Source organism: Alligator mississippiensis, chromosome 4 (genome assembly GCF_030867095.1).
Source record: "Alligator mississippiensis isolate rAllMis1 chromosome 4, rAllMis1, whole genome shotgun sequence".
NCBI classification, from domain to species: Eukaryota; Metazoa; Chordata; order Crocodylia; family Alligatoridae; genus Alligator; species Alligator mississippiensis.
The window spans coordinates 234,679,810-234,694,923 of NC_081827.1; the positions used below are offsets into that span (position 1 = coordinate 234,679,810).

Below are 15,114 nucleotides of genomic sequence, written 5' to 3' on the forward strand. Positions count from 1 at the left end.
CCTCAGCCTCTCCTCATATCTCTCAAAACTCATGATCAAGGAACCACCTGCCTTCAGAGGGATTCTCCAACTGCCTCTGGATGATACTTGTTAGTAAGCTAACTGAGATCCAACTAGATATATAGCTTGCAGTAACTCAGATGCGAGATCAAAGGCTACCCCAGCCACAGGAGTTTGCTCTATGGGATTTCTCTGATATTGCTCTACCCTGTACCCTATTCTAACCCTACCCTCTGTAACCAATAAAGTTCTCCTTTGTGACTGGTGTAGGAGACTTATTGAGGGGTGGGTTTAATTATGCCTAGGAGGCCCCTTGGATCTGCAGACTAAGGAAGACTATCCTTTTTGGCCCCTGACTTCGGGAAGTGCCCCAAGTTCTTGTATTGGGTTGAGTACCCATAGGACTATTAGGCCTGTGTTTCCCCGAGGACACAGGCCCCAGACAGTCCCTTCTTGGGGTGGTGGCAGCACACGTTACCCTTGGACTCAGTGGTGGGGCTCAAAAGGGGGTATGTCAGGGCTTAGGTGCCCCTGGAGAGACATGTGGAGTCCGGAAGGTGGACAGGTGTAGTGAGGTGGGAGGCTCAATGCAGGAGCTCCCCCTACTGGCCCACCACATGTGGAAGATGCTGAATTTCAGCCAATTTTGGATTTTAAACTTCATTGCAGAACAACAAAGAAGTTTTTTTTTTTTTGCCTCCGTACCTACCATCTGACACCTCAGGGAAGGCATTGTACCTGATCAACACATCAAAGAGCTACTCAACACAGCTCACAAAGATACTCTCATGGACCCAGAGGGACAGACTTCCATCTTCAGTTCCCTCTGTGCAAAAATGAAGTTTATTTCTGACCTATGGGGACTTGTACCATCTACACTTTCCCCAGAGCCTGACGCAGGGACTTTGATTCCCAAAAGCTTGCAGAAAAGGACAGTTTTCTTGCCATTTTCCAGTTGGTCTAATAAAAGTTATTATTTTGGAACCAAGAGTTCTAGTTTTTTGTATGTCTCCTCATAAGGAACATTTCCAAGCCCCCTATTTTCTTTGCTTTCCTCTGAACTCTCTCCTGTTTGTCTACATCCTTTCTCGGGGGAGGGGGGTGCAAAACTGGACACAGTATTCCAGATATGCTCTTACCAGTGCAGAATAGAGGGGAATAATTATTTCCCTTGATATGCTGGCAAGGCTTTTCCTAGTGCAAAATAAAGGCACACTGCTGGCTCATATTCAGCTTATTGTCCAGTGTAAACCCCAGGTTCGTTTCTGCAGGGCTACTGCTTAGCTACTTGGTCCCCAGCCTGTACCAAGGCGTGAATTTTTTCTGTTCTAAGTGCAGGACTTTTCACTTTTCCTTATTGAATCTCATGAGATTTCTTTTGGTCCAGTCCTCTAATTTGACTAGGAATCCAGAATCCTGTCCCTACCCTCCTGTGTATCTACTACTCTCCCCAACTTGGTGTCATCTGCAAACTTACTAAGGGTGTACTCCATGCCATCTTCCAGGTCACTGATGATGATATTGAACAGAATTGGCCCAAAAACTGACCCCTGGGGCACTCCACTTGGTATCAGTTGCCAACTAGACATCGAACCATTGACTGACTCCCCAGCCCAACCCCTGGCTTCTTTACTTTTCATTCCATCCAGGAAGAGTGCACACCAATTGCTGAAACTTCCTTAGCCTGACGAAGGTTTTTTGAACCCGGAAGCTTGCTTAATAGCTATTCTCCAACTATTTGGGTTGATCTAATAAAAGATATCAAATTCACCCAAGGATCCTTTGAACCTGACATTCCAGCTAGTTTTCTTTCCACCTTACAGTCTATTCACCAAACCCATACTTCCTTAGCTTGCTTGTGAGAATGTTGTGGGAGAGTGTATTTAAAGCCTTGCTAATTCAAGGCATATCATGCCCACTGCTCTCCTTGTGTCCACAGAGACAGTCATCTCATCAAAGAAACCAATTGGTTGGTCAGGCATTACTTGCCCTTGGTGAATCCATGCTAAGTGTTCCTAATCGCTGCCTTCTTCTCCAAATGTTTAGAAATGAATTTCTTGAGGACTATTGCATTCTATTCTATGATTCTGTGATTCAAAATCAGAATATTTTATGGTGCCATAAACTTACCATAATATTTTGTGTTGTCCAGCTTGCTCATTTATTATTTTATTAGTAAGATTATCAGATAATGTCATGTTCTTGTGTAGTTAATAGAAGAAAAGGTTGTTCAAGGGGAGTTTCCCCACTGCAACTTTGGAGATGAGTCCCTGAGAACAAATCGATTGAAGTATTATTGACATTTCCTATTAGAAAGTAGTATGTCAAGGTTTCAACAAGTTCCTAAGGACACTAATACAAATTTGAGTCATCCTCAGTTGATGTAGTGATGCAAAGAGATGGATCTTGAAACACTTGTGTGGCAGTAGTATTAGCAGATTATAGTAGCTAGTTAAAAACACACCTGGAAAATGTGGTCTCATAGGATTGAAAGTTAACAGGTAGGAGATGCATAGGCATCTCAAGTCAACACTGATAAGATTTGCTCCCTTAAGCTTCCAGTTTTGCCTCTGGAAAAGGGTCTCTTGAGTTGTGTTGAATAATATGTCTACAATTTGCCAGGGGACACTAGGGATAAAGATGTCCAGAAAAAAATATTTCCTACTTCAGTGGCTAGAATCAAAAGCAAGTCCATATCTTAATGATCTACACTATTGGGAAAAAATGATTGTATCATTGCTGTTTAAATACAAATATTTTTTTTCTTTAAAGTTACCACCATAAGAGGAATATTGCTCCATGGTTTCAGCACTTTGAAGCCTTTTATATCTCTCAGATGTATGTAGGTAATATCAGGTAGTGTTATAGTGATGTTTAGCCATGATGGCCCAGAAATTATGTGAGAGGCAAGGATTTCTTAGGATGATATCTTTTATTTGACTAATTATGTTGGGATAGAGTTAGACAAGTATGGGATAAGACATTCATTTTGGGCCATAGTCAGAGAAGAAACTCCTAGGAACAACAATAAATCTTCCAAGTGCTCTTTAGATAGAAGACAGATACCCATTAACTGCTCTGCTTTCCTTTTATTTTATAAATATTTTAGTTTGCATTTGATCAATTATTCAAAGTTTTGGATTATGTTTTCCAGAAGTGTGAATCTTTTTAAGTTTTCATCTCCATTTTTTGTTTCTGCAGTTACACATTGACTGGAGGCATTACTTCAATCCAGAGCAACTTTGAAAGCTTTCATTGCTCTTGATATTATCATGCTATCTAACTATTATCCAGTCTGGCACAGTAAACTAGTATAAATATAGTTGAGGACATGCAACATTTTAGCTGTTCCATTTTGCAATGATGATTGACTTGGAAAGTCATTCTCAAGTCAATTTAGAACTCCTTATTTTCATCTATTTTGAGGTTTAAAATTATTTCTGGTACTGTTCATCATTAGCTACTAAGAAGTTTATGCAGACTCTCTAACAAAAAAAAAATACAATTGGCAAAGACCACCTCAATGACTGGAATTAAATCTAGTAAAAAGCTCATGTTGAAAAGATAATATTGCAATCAGGGCAGTGAGCCATCAACTCCACTCACACATTATGGAATCTGGAAATTAATTTTTCATTTGCACACTACTGTGCAATCTTGAATACTTGTTGGCTATCTTGAATATTTGGCAGGAGGAGGATGCACCATTCACAGCTACCTCCGAAGCCCAATGGGGGCTGAAAGTCCCATCCCTGTACTCCCCAAGGCATGTTTCTGGACCACTGGGCTGGGCAGAGCTAGGGAGCTCCAGGAATGAGGTGCTGGCATTGTCTGATGAGAGCAACAAGCTAGTCCTGCCTCTACCTCCTAGTTCTGTTCTGAGAACATGCATGGATAGAGGTATAGTGATGGGACTTCCTGCTCCTGCTGGGCTTGGGAGGTAGCTGTGAATGGCACAGCCTTCCCACCGGTTCTGTGCAGCCCCATCCCAGATGTGGCCAGAGCCACCTGGCTGCTAAGGCAGGTGAGCAGGTTGCTAGGGAGGTGGGCTGGTCAAGGGCTTCAGGTACCTACCAACTGTAGCTGCTTCTGGGTGAGCCAAGTGTGGGGAGCTGGCATCTGGATCTTGCATAGGTTAATAGAGCATGGATTCAGCAACAACAAATCTCAGTGCAGGGACCATTTGGGGGATGCCTGCACCAGAGAATGGAGCTAGGCATAGGTTCATTTGAGAGTCACTGGAATGGGTGAGCATCAGCCTGCTGCCCCCCACAGGCACTGCTGCCCAAGTCTGCCCTGGGAATTGAGAGCAGCAAGCTAATCTGGGAGGCATCACAGCCACCAAGCACTTCAGGGCTATGATTCTGGCTCTTCCCAGTGAGAGCAGCAAGGCAGAGGTGCCATGCTTAGCTTTGTTGCGCTCCAGCATCTGCACCCTGGGGCAGGAGCCAGGAGGGGTCACTGTATCCTAGGATGCTGGGGGACTTCACCTTGGGTGGAATAGCTGTGGAGAGTGGCCACACCTTCATGGAACAGGAACAAACTTAGGCAGACTAGAGAAACTTCTGCCCTGGAGTGGCAGAACTTTAAGTGAAATGAGGAGTATTTTAAGCCACTTAAAGGTGTTAATGTGCAACCAATCCAGGGATCAAAAGTGACAGAAACCATCTAAAATGACCATGTAACAAGGCCCTCAGGCTTAGGTGGCTTAAAGTAAGCCGCCTAAGCCTGAGCTGGGTCCCATGAATGTTTGTTTGCACCCTCTAGCTACATTTTGTGATGCTAATTGCATGCACATGTGCTTAGGACATCATTTAGATTCAATATAAGGCTTCCAGGTTGTAGTCGAATTGGGCTTGATGGTCAGATTCTCTTCCTTAGAATCTGGCTCTAAATTCTCTTTATTTATCTTTTTTTTATTTTATTCTGTTTCTGATCACCTTTACCATAAAGATGTTCTTCCTTACATCCAACCTGAAATCATCATCTAACTGTTTATGGCCATTGTTCCCAATATTCACCCCTTAAATACTTAAAGATGACCACCAAGTCCCCCCCTCAGTCTTCTCTTCCACAGACTGAACAGTTCCTGATCCCTTAGTTTTTCCTCTTAAGGTTTGTCCTTCAGGCCCTTAATCATTCTTGTGGCTCTTCTCTGGACCCTTTCAAGACTTTCCACATCTTTTTTGAAGTGCAGCACCCAGAACTAGACACAGTATTCCAGCTGGGGTCTCATCAGTGCTAAATAGAAAGGAAGTATCACTTCCTTAGCCCTGCTGACAACACATCAGCTAATGCATCCCAGGATGATATTAGCTCTGTTGACTACAGCATCATGCTGGCAACTCATGTTCATTCTGTGATCAACCATAGCCCCAAGGTCCCTTTCAGTTATCAAGCTGGCCAGGACATCTCCTAACCTATATTCATGTTGCTTCTCCCAAGATGAAGCACTCTGCATTTCTCCTTATTGAACTGCGTACATACTACATTATGATTTTACACAACAACATAGCTGTTATGTAATGTCTTCAGAAAGCTATATTTACTCTAAAGAAGAAAAAAAAAATAGATTTATGACTATGTCAGAGCTTGGAGAAACTCCCTTAACTATTTGTTGATCATTTTTGAAAATATATAGATTATTGTATGCACATAGAATTTACACTATATATTGAAATGAAACAATATGTGAATAAGTGTTTGTATATATCTCTTTATCTGTCTGTACAGAAATATACAGACATTTTTATTTGTATTAATGCTGTTATAACACCATAATAAAAATATGTTTGTATACAAAATATGAAGCAATAAACCTTTCATTACGCTATTTCAGGGTACCGTCATTGTAGTCCTGGAGAATTCAGTTGTGCTGATGGAAGATGTCTCTTAAACTCTCAGTGGCAATGTGATGGGGACTTTGATTGCCCAGATCATTCTGATGAAGCTCCTATAAACAAAAAATGCAGAAGCTCAGGTTTGTTTTCTTCTTTTAAATATATAATAGTATAAATATATAATAAGAAGAAACATGAATTATATTTCACAAGACTTTAATCCTAATAAATTTATTAAACATTTTGTTTTTTTAATGCATCATTCCCTTTGGCCAAAAAACTGTGGGGTTTTTTTTTTATCTTAGCTGATAAAATAAATACAACCACATTAGGTGTAACAAAGCAATTTCAACACTGTTTACATTTCTAATAAGTACTAAAATAACTCAGGATTCCTATGTGTAGAGCCTGCGCCTCGCTCCGCCTGGCCTATCGGGGTGTTGCCCCTCCCCTCAACTCGCCTGCCACGACTTGGATGTACTCAATTACCTTCGCAGGGGTCTCCAGTGGAGATCTTTATCCTGGGTGGGGCCTCCCAATAGACGGTGTTACTCACGGTTATCGGACGCGGTGATCCACAGGGCTCCACCTCCCCTACACCCCGTCCACACGCCAACCGCTGGGCGATGTATTCCAGATGTTGCCAGGCCCAGTATGATGGCCTCTGACCGGTTCCCCGGTTCCCGGTCGTCCTCTCTTCTGCTGGGAGGGGTTTCTCCTTTCTCCTCTCTTACAGATAATACTCCTCCGAATCAGGGGGAGCTGGTGGTTGCTCCCCCTGGTTCCAGCCCCCTCCTGGGGCCTCCGCTGTCTCCCCTTTCCTCCCGTCCTCAGAGCGCTCCCCTGCCTCCTGGGCGTCTGCCGCTTCAGGATGCAGAGAGAGTGCCTCGGCTTGCACTCTCTGACTGCCTTTCGCTTTGCTGTTTGCGAAAGGCTTCCAGCTCTTGCCTAAGCTGCCTGCTTGAGACCCGCAGGCGGGGTCCTCTCCACTCTGTGCGAAAGCCTGCAGCACGGGCAGCACACCCATACTCTCTCTCCCTGGCTCTCCTCCCCTCCCTGTTCTGCCGGCGTTTTTAAATCCTCCCGCAGCAGCCGCTCCGGCCGCTGGGATTGGCTCAGCTGTTCGCCGCGCGGGGAACAGCTGTTGCCAGAGCCGGCGTAATGGCGGCTCGTGCGGCTGCAGCTGCGGGTGCGGCTCTTCCTCCCGCTGCCCCTCCGCCGGTATGTATGCCCTTCTGGGGGCTTGCTCTCGGGGTCTGGGGTCTGTGGGTCCCCTCTTCTCTCCCTCACTAGCCTGTGGGGGCGCTTCGCTGCCACACTATGATTATAGTCAAATTTCATATGAGCTGACCATACCATCTGTACAATCTCTACAAGCACAGTAGACATAATTATCATATGCCAGTGGCTACAATAGTAATGGGCTATGCATTAGGACTGTGCAATGCTTCAGATGCTGATTTGATTGGGAGGAGATTCGGCCTGATTTGGCAGCCAAATCTCCAATTCCAAATTGAATTGGGAGACTAGTAAAAAGGTCCAAATTGATTCAAAGCTCTCCAAATCAATTTGGAAAAGATTCAGAGAGCTTCGGAGATTTGGGCAGTCCCCGATTGCCACCTCAAGGAGCTGGACCTGGACTCCATGCCAGTAAGTAGGGGCTGGAGGAGGGGAGAGGGGACCATGGGGGAAGCCCCACCAGGCCCCATTCCCTGCCTGCTCCCCCAGCTCTCCAGAGTGCCTCCCTGACCCCTGCCCACTCTCCCAGCCCCATCAATGACTGCCCTACCTGGCAGCCCTACTATGTGATCAGTACCACCAGAGTACAAGCCATTAATCCTGGTCCCATTAAAGGATAGGATTTTATTCTTGACCTGGAATATTATGCAAATAGAATTAGATGGTTATGAGCTGCACCTAATCTGAAGCATAAGTATGGGTTATACACATATACATACCCCCTTGTATCATGAGCAATGAATTTGTGTAGTGAATGTTCAAGTATTTAACTTAGAATTTGAACCTGAAATATGGTGTAAGCAGGTCCATATCATCACAATATTTTATAATCATCATGAAGGCTTGCATATGGCTACATCAATGGCTACCCCACCCAGCCCCAGCTTCCAGCTCTTTAAAAAAAAAAAGAAAGAAACAAGCCCCACACTCATTGGCTGCTGCAGCTGCCATCAGGGCTTCTGGGGGCTCGTGGCAGACCACCTCCATGCAGCATGGAGCAGTGGGGGGCAGCAGGGATCACCTTCCCCATGGCAGCAGCTAGTGAGTGTGGGGCATTTTTTTTTTTTAAAGAGCCGGGATGGTTGGGCCAGGCTGGGAAGCCATTGATGTGGCTGGGAGAGTGGGTGGGGGGTGGGCCTTGTTTGATTAAGAGATTTGGCTGATTTGGCAGTGGCCAAATCTCCGAATCAGATTTGGCCAAATCGTTTTGGGACAGTGATTCAAATCACCGAATCAAATCACTGTTCCCTGAATTGTCTGAATCCAAATCTGAAGTGAATACTAGTCACTTCACAGAGGCCTATTATGCATACAAGCTTACCACTCTTTTTATTGATGCCACTCAAGTCTAATCTCTTCTCTTGTGCTAATGACTCCTCTCTTGATAGTTACATGACATTTCTTGACTCCTGGAATGAGTTGTGTGAACAATTTTTCTACCCACTCCTTAGCACTTCATTAAGCCATTAATGTAACCATATGCAAGCCTTCATGATGATGATAAAATATTGTGATGATATGGACCTACTTGCACCATATTTCATGTTCAAATTCTAATTTTAGTACTTGAACATTCACTACTCAAATTCACTGCTCAAGATACGAGGTGTGTGTGTGTGTGTAACCCATACTTATGCTTCAAATTAGGTGAAGCTCATAACCATCTAATCCTATTTTCATAATATTCCAGGTGAAGAATAAAATCTAATTCTTTAATGGGACCAGGATTAATGGCATGTACTCTGATGGTACTGATCACATAGTGCTCATTCTTCTTCTTCTTAAGTGAAACCAAACAGGACTTAAGGAAGATGGAATAAAAACAGCCACCATGATTAAGGTTTTTTTGTTTTTTGGTTTGGTTTTTTTTCAGGAAGGAGTAAACCTTAAATGGTACCTAGAATTAAAGAATGAATGTAATAAGATTATTTTTTCCATATAAACAAGAATATGGTCATAACAAAGGTCTTATAGGATTGATCATGCATGGGACAGGTTTTGGTACCTTCAAATTATAGATTAGAACTGATCTATGAGACAATCTGTTAATTCAGCAAGTGATGCTGGTTCTCATTTGTGGTATTTTATTTTATTTTTTTCCAGAACAGTCATGCAACAGTTCCTTTTTTATGTGCAAAAATGGCAAGTGCATTTCCCAAATACATGTTTGTGATAACAAAGAGGATTGTACTGATGGATCTGATGAGGGAAACTGCCACATCAATGAATGCTTGAGTAAGAAAATAAGTGGCTGTTCTCAAGATTGCCAGGATTTTCCTGTTGGTTACAAGGTTGGTAGTCCTGGCATATGGTGCAATATAATATAAATTATTAATCCATGATTATATCTGATAAAACCACATAACCATATAAGGTTCGTATCAATCAAAAATGGGCATGGTAATGGCTTCAGTATCTGTTTCTGTATATGTCAGACAACTAATAATTTGAATATAATGTCTGTTGGATAATAAAAATGAACATGTAATAGCAAAAGTACAAAATAGCATTAAAAAACCCACAGTTAATCATGCTGATTTAAACAAACCACAAACAAATTATCAAGATTTGGTCATGAGGAAATGCTCCTGAAAGTAATAATTGTGTATCTTTTCTAATAGTCAATTAAGATATTGATAAACTAGAACAATACAAAATTAATAACATTTTCAGAATGTGTTTTGTACTGGAGAACCAGCACCTTTCCTCACTCTGTCACTTAATTTATTAATTTTTTTGAGAAACTTGGAAAAGCCTGTTCTCAGATTCTAAGGAAATGACCAAATATAAATTATTCTGCTAACCCAAAAATAGATACTTAGAGTCAGGCACACATTCATTAAAGGCTCTGTGGAATCTGATCCCCTGTCCTAATAATCACAGCCCCTGACATGGTATATATGCATGGCAAAAGCTGCAATTTTGGGATCAAAAACTAAAACCCAAATGTGTTCTTTCTACTTGCTGGTGGAAGGGAAACCTAGGATCGTGGCATGTGAAGAAAGCAATACTTTATTGCAAACCTGGAGAGAATCTTCCACTTAATTTAATAATGACTCCTTATGTTTAGGCAAAAATTGTTGGCTAGGCAAATTACAAAGGCAATTTGTTCAATTACCATTCATGCAGAATAGGTGAAGCCTGGCAATCTGTGAGACATAGGTGACTGCCATGTGAACTGGAAATCCAAAGCAGGTATTTGCTGAAGCTTGAGGGTGAGCAATGATGCGATAAATCATGGTACTGAATTTTTCCTATTACAGAAAGATTCTTGATGCTGTGGAATCAAGAGCTCTTAACTTATTTCTGAAGTCAATTTTAGTAAACCAACAAATTGCCCTTGCTTTTGGTAGAGTAAGTAACCATTTTTTTAGACCATGTATCTTACATGTTTGGCGTTCTAGTTAAATCTAAATGTTGACTCTTCTTAAGATTTTAAGTCACTAAGTAGCTGTAATTAAATAGAAAAACAGGAAGACCTAGTACTTCTTTAAGAAACATTAACAAAAATTAATGTACCATTTGAGAATTTCAGGTTACATAACAAAGTTTTACTGATATGAAAACAGTGAGTCATGAAGGGTTCTTCTAAAGGTATGCCATTGTCAAGAGACTGGCAAGGGAACACGGAACAGGCTTAAATTTCCGATCTTTAAAATCCTTTCTGAGTAAATTATGGCGCACAAAAATTACAACAATAATATAGAATGAACATTCCTGTTTTTCTTTCTCAGTGCAAATGCTGGCCTGGATTCCGGCTGAAGGATGATGGTAAAACATGTGTAGACATTGATGAATGTTCAACTGGCTTTCCCTGTAGCCAGCAATGCATCAATACATATGGAACCTACAAATGTTTGTGTGCACATGGGTATGAAGTACAACCTGATAACCTAAATGGTTGTAAATCTCTTTCAGGTATAATATTTTATGTAAAGTTATTTATGAAATCTGTATTGCATTAACTTTACTATTTTAATTCTGAAATCTGTATTGTATGGGGTTTCTGCTGAATAACAAACTATTGATTAGCAAAATGAAGATATTCTCTTTTCAGTCAAAAAAAGAAATATACATTCAGTGTAAAGAGTTTAGAAGTAAGAATAGGTTCTGTAGTTATCATGTGTTCTACTCACATGCTTTGTCAGATTATGATAGTGTGAATTACTGAGTCTGCAAAAGTCAATGGGAAATTTTAAAAACAGAAAAGAAAAACACCACCTTATATTCCCTGGTTTATGGTCACATGATAATGGTAAAACATTACAGGTAATTACTGTGCATTGTTTTAAAATCTTGCTGATGCTTTAGCTTCCATTTCCCCAGTGTTTTAATGTAGAAAGTTAAACATGAAAAAGAGGTAAAAGAAAATATTGTGATCTTTGCTGTCTAGCAAAAGCCTAATTCACAATAGAAAGCATCACTATCACATTATTTCTAGACAGCACAGAATGATTATGTTTGTTTTGGGCAGGATGCATGAGAAAGTTGTATGTATACAACCCCCCCCCCCCCCAAAAAACGGAGTTATCTCTTTATTTGCCCTGTACATGTTAGTTCCTGACATATGGCAACTAATCTGATTACATTGGGTCAGTGTGCAGAGGAAAAATAGGTCAACGATTGTCCATAGGAGGATTGGGAGCTGTTGGTTGGCCTTTCCCATGCAGAAACAGAACATACTGTATCCCTCCTCTAGTAAACTCTTCCCAACATGTTGGAAATCCTCTTATCTATTGTGCAAGTAGACAGTCTCCTCTTTATGATCTGACCACCTCCCTCCAGCCAGGTTTTTCCAATGCTAGTTCACTTTGTATCTCAATGGCAGGAAGTCCTGGTCTCCTAAATTTTGGAGCATCTTGTCCCTGCTGCTTCTCTGAGAATTGAGAGGAATATTAAAGGGGCACTTCAGAGACAGGGGATCTGATTTATTTGGATCTCATCTTTTACAGGGCGCTTATAAACTTAAAGACTATATATCAGTCACATGAGAGGAAGGGTTGGACCACAAAATAGGAAGAAATGTGTACTAAATATTGTGTTGAAAGAGTTAAGGAGAAGTCACCACTATCAGAGCTGTAAGAGGAATTGCCAACCTGTTGGAGGCCCAGCTACCAGTTACTGCAACCTAAAATAGGACCTTGTCTCTTCACCCCACCATTGTGGTTTGTCTCCATAAGCCACTGATTTAGCCTATTTGGAAGGCTAATTTAGTGATATTTCAAACACCTAAAATGTGGGGGATGTTCTGTAAGTTAAACTAGAAAGGTAGATGAGCTGTAAAAGTGATTGTACATTGATTTTGAAGTGGTTGTACATTGTACAGCACACTATTTTCATACACTTTTTCACTATTTTTATAAGCTGATAGCAAGATTAATTGATTTCATTTATAATATTAATCATTCTCTATTTAGTCTTTCTGATTGGTCTTTAATCAAACATTAATAACAGTTAAGATAAAAAGAGAAAATGAGATTTTACTGCTCTGTATGTCATAGGTGTTTGAATCTATTGATGGAATAGTGGGATAAACATTTAAAGAAATCTGAGAATGAGAGAATGAAATCTGGGTTAAAGAAATCTGGGAATGATAAAATGGGGGAAGGAGGGGTGAAGCTCACTGAGCTCCAGTAATAGTGAATTAAGATGGTCAGAGGCAGTCCTCTTCCCTGTTTGCTGACTTATGAAATCCTTTGAAACTTCACATGAAATGCCATCAGATTACCTTTTGTGTGAAACAGCAGTGCACAATACCCTCCACAGTGATAAACAGTTACTGCAGAGACATCAAACATATGGCGCATGGGTCCAATCCAGTCCATGGAGCCACTGTATCTGGTATTAAAGGAGGGTAAAAAAGGGGCATGCCACAGAATCTGAGCCCTCAGGCCCCAGGGAACATAGTCATCGGCAGCAGTTGGGCAGCCCCAGTCACCCTCTGGTCACTTTGCTTGTTGCTACTGCCATGGTCCTAACTCATTGGCAGCCAGCGCCCACTGTATGCCCTATGCTGGAGCCAGAGCTTGAATTATCACCATGGCGTGGGGCATGCAGCAGCAGTAGTTTCAGCTCCAACTTGAATCATGCAGCAGCAGCTGGAACTGTCACCATGTGCCCCAAGTTGGAGTCAGAACTGCTGCTGCCACTGCTGCATAGCAAGCTGCCACTATGTCCACCACTGCTGCAAGGGGCTCCCTGGTTTGGATCCAGGCCAGGGACAAAGGTGAGTTTGAAACCTCAGAGTTATTGAAATGAAATATATGATTTCAGTGTGTATTATCAATAATATAGTCTCAAGATTATATTATATTATATTATATTATATTATATTATATTATATTATATTATATTATATTATATTATATTATATTATAATCTGTCACACAATTTGAAATGTCCATAGTCGCTATTACTATTATTTATTACCTGATCTTTAAAGATCAAGATAACTCATGTAAAATGCTCTTTACATTCAGCTTGGACTTCAAATGATCATTCATTTTAAAATGGTTCCTCTATCTATTATAAAGGCAAAATTAAATCACATTGAAAGATATACTAATTGACTGCTTTGTTCATTTTTATACTGCATCATTGATTGTTCTTGGAACATTTGAATGTTTTAAATATTTCTTTCATTCATACCATTGGTCGGAGCATGTAACATTTTATTTTTCAAGCCCATCTGTATTTCAGCATTATATTCCTGAATTTCCATAAATTAACTTAAAAGCTAGTCTAATATATTCTTTCTTCTGGGGTTTAGATGAGGAACCTTTCTTAATTCTGGCTGATCATCATGAGATAAGAAAAATTAGCACTGATGGATCCAACTACACTTTGTTGAAACAGGTATAATCATAGTAACATGCTCGAAGTTTAATTTTAAAAGTCTTATTAGTCTTTAAAATGTGCAGTTGAGAGAGAGATAATTCTACAATTGGCACTGTAGGTATCACAGAACAACTGCAATATCCTCATATATACAATAATTTTACAATTTCTTAAACTGATTATTGTCTGTTATATTGACTTGTATTAATACTCAGGCAGTTGTTCCTTGAGTCATTCTGAATTCCAAAGTGATTATCAGCAGTGTATTGCATTACTTATTATCCTGTCCTCTTGCAACACTTATTTACAACCTGTGTATTTTTAGCTTTAAAAAAGAGAGATGATTATCTCTGCATGTATTACTAGTCTAATTACTGTCAGAATCCAAATTTATTTTTATTTAGCCATGCAATTTATAACAAGATCAAAGATTTTCTATATTGTAAATTATTCCAACATATATATACCTCAAAGCATTAAAATTTAGTCTAAATTATTGTAAACATACCAGAAGAAAACTTTCTTAATTTCTGAGAAAAAAACTTCCAAAAAAGAAACACAGATACCTACTAAATATAGAGCTTTTGTTTCAGCACTTTTCTGCTTTGATGCCTTTATGCTTCACCCAAGTGTAGTTACTTGCCATAGATCATACTTTGAAAATCTGTTTTTCATAAAAATGATTTACTTGTCAGAGAATAATTGTATAGTTACAAAAATATTTGAAAATCCTCAGTAGAGATTAACAGCAGCAATATGCAGAGCCATGATTTCTTCTGATTACATGTGACAGAGAGCCACATGCTCTAACATCACAAGGAAAAGTATTCAATTTTCACATAGCACTATTTACCAAAATAACTACTTTTTATTAAACACTTGGCCCCCCTGGAGCTCTATTTGTGAGCATAGCAAACATAATGTTAAGTTCTTCGTATTCTGAAATTCTTCTAAAGAACCTAGGCCGATCACGGCCTTGAGAACGGAACGTAAGAACTGTTCTTTAGGTGAAATACAGGCAATCAGGAAGCCCGAGATGGAATTGATCAAACCTTCGCTGGTTTCTCTAAGCTGCGAAGAATAGATCAGGAGGGAACAGAACATATGTTCTGTCACGTGGGAAGGGAAGTGGGGCACAGGGATGCCAGCACTGGCTCACAGCAGCAGGTTGGGAGTGCTGCTCCATGCCTCCCAGCAT

At 40.5% G+C, this 15,114-nt stretch overlaps 1 protein-coding gene across 5 annotated transcripts in view; it reads left to right on the forward strand.

Annotated features, from left to right (window-relative positions):
- LRP1B (LDL receptor related protein 1B) overlaps positions 1-15,114 on the forward strand; it is a 1,609,743-nt gene that overhangs the window by 1,310,227 nt on the left and 284,402 nt on the right. For all 5 annotated transcript variants that reach the window (XM_019480601.2, XM_059727405.1, XM_059727406.1 and 2 more), the window contains 4 exons: positions 5,840-5,980; positions 9,183-9,370; positions 10,814-10,997; positions 13,849-13,934. In XM_019480601.2, coding sequence (XP_019336146.2) covers positions 5,840-5,980; positions 9,183-9,370; positions 10,814-10,997; positions 13,849-13,934 — 599 coding nt within the window. The remainder of the gene's footprint in view (positions 1-5,839; positions 5,981-9,182; positions 9,371-10,813; positions 10,998-13,848; positions 13,935-15,114) is intronic.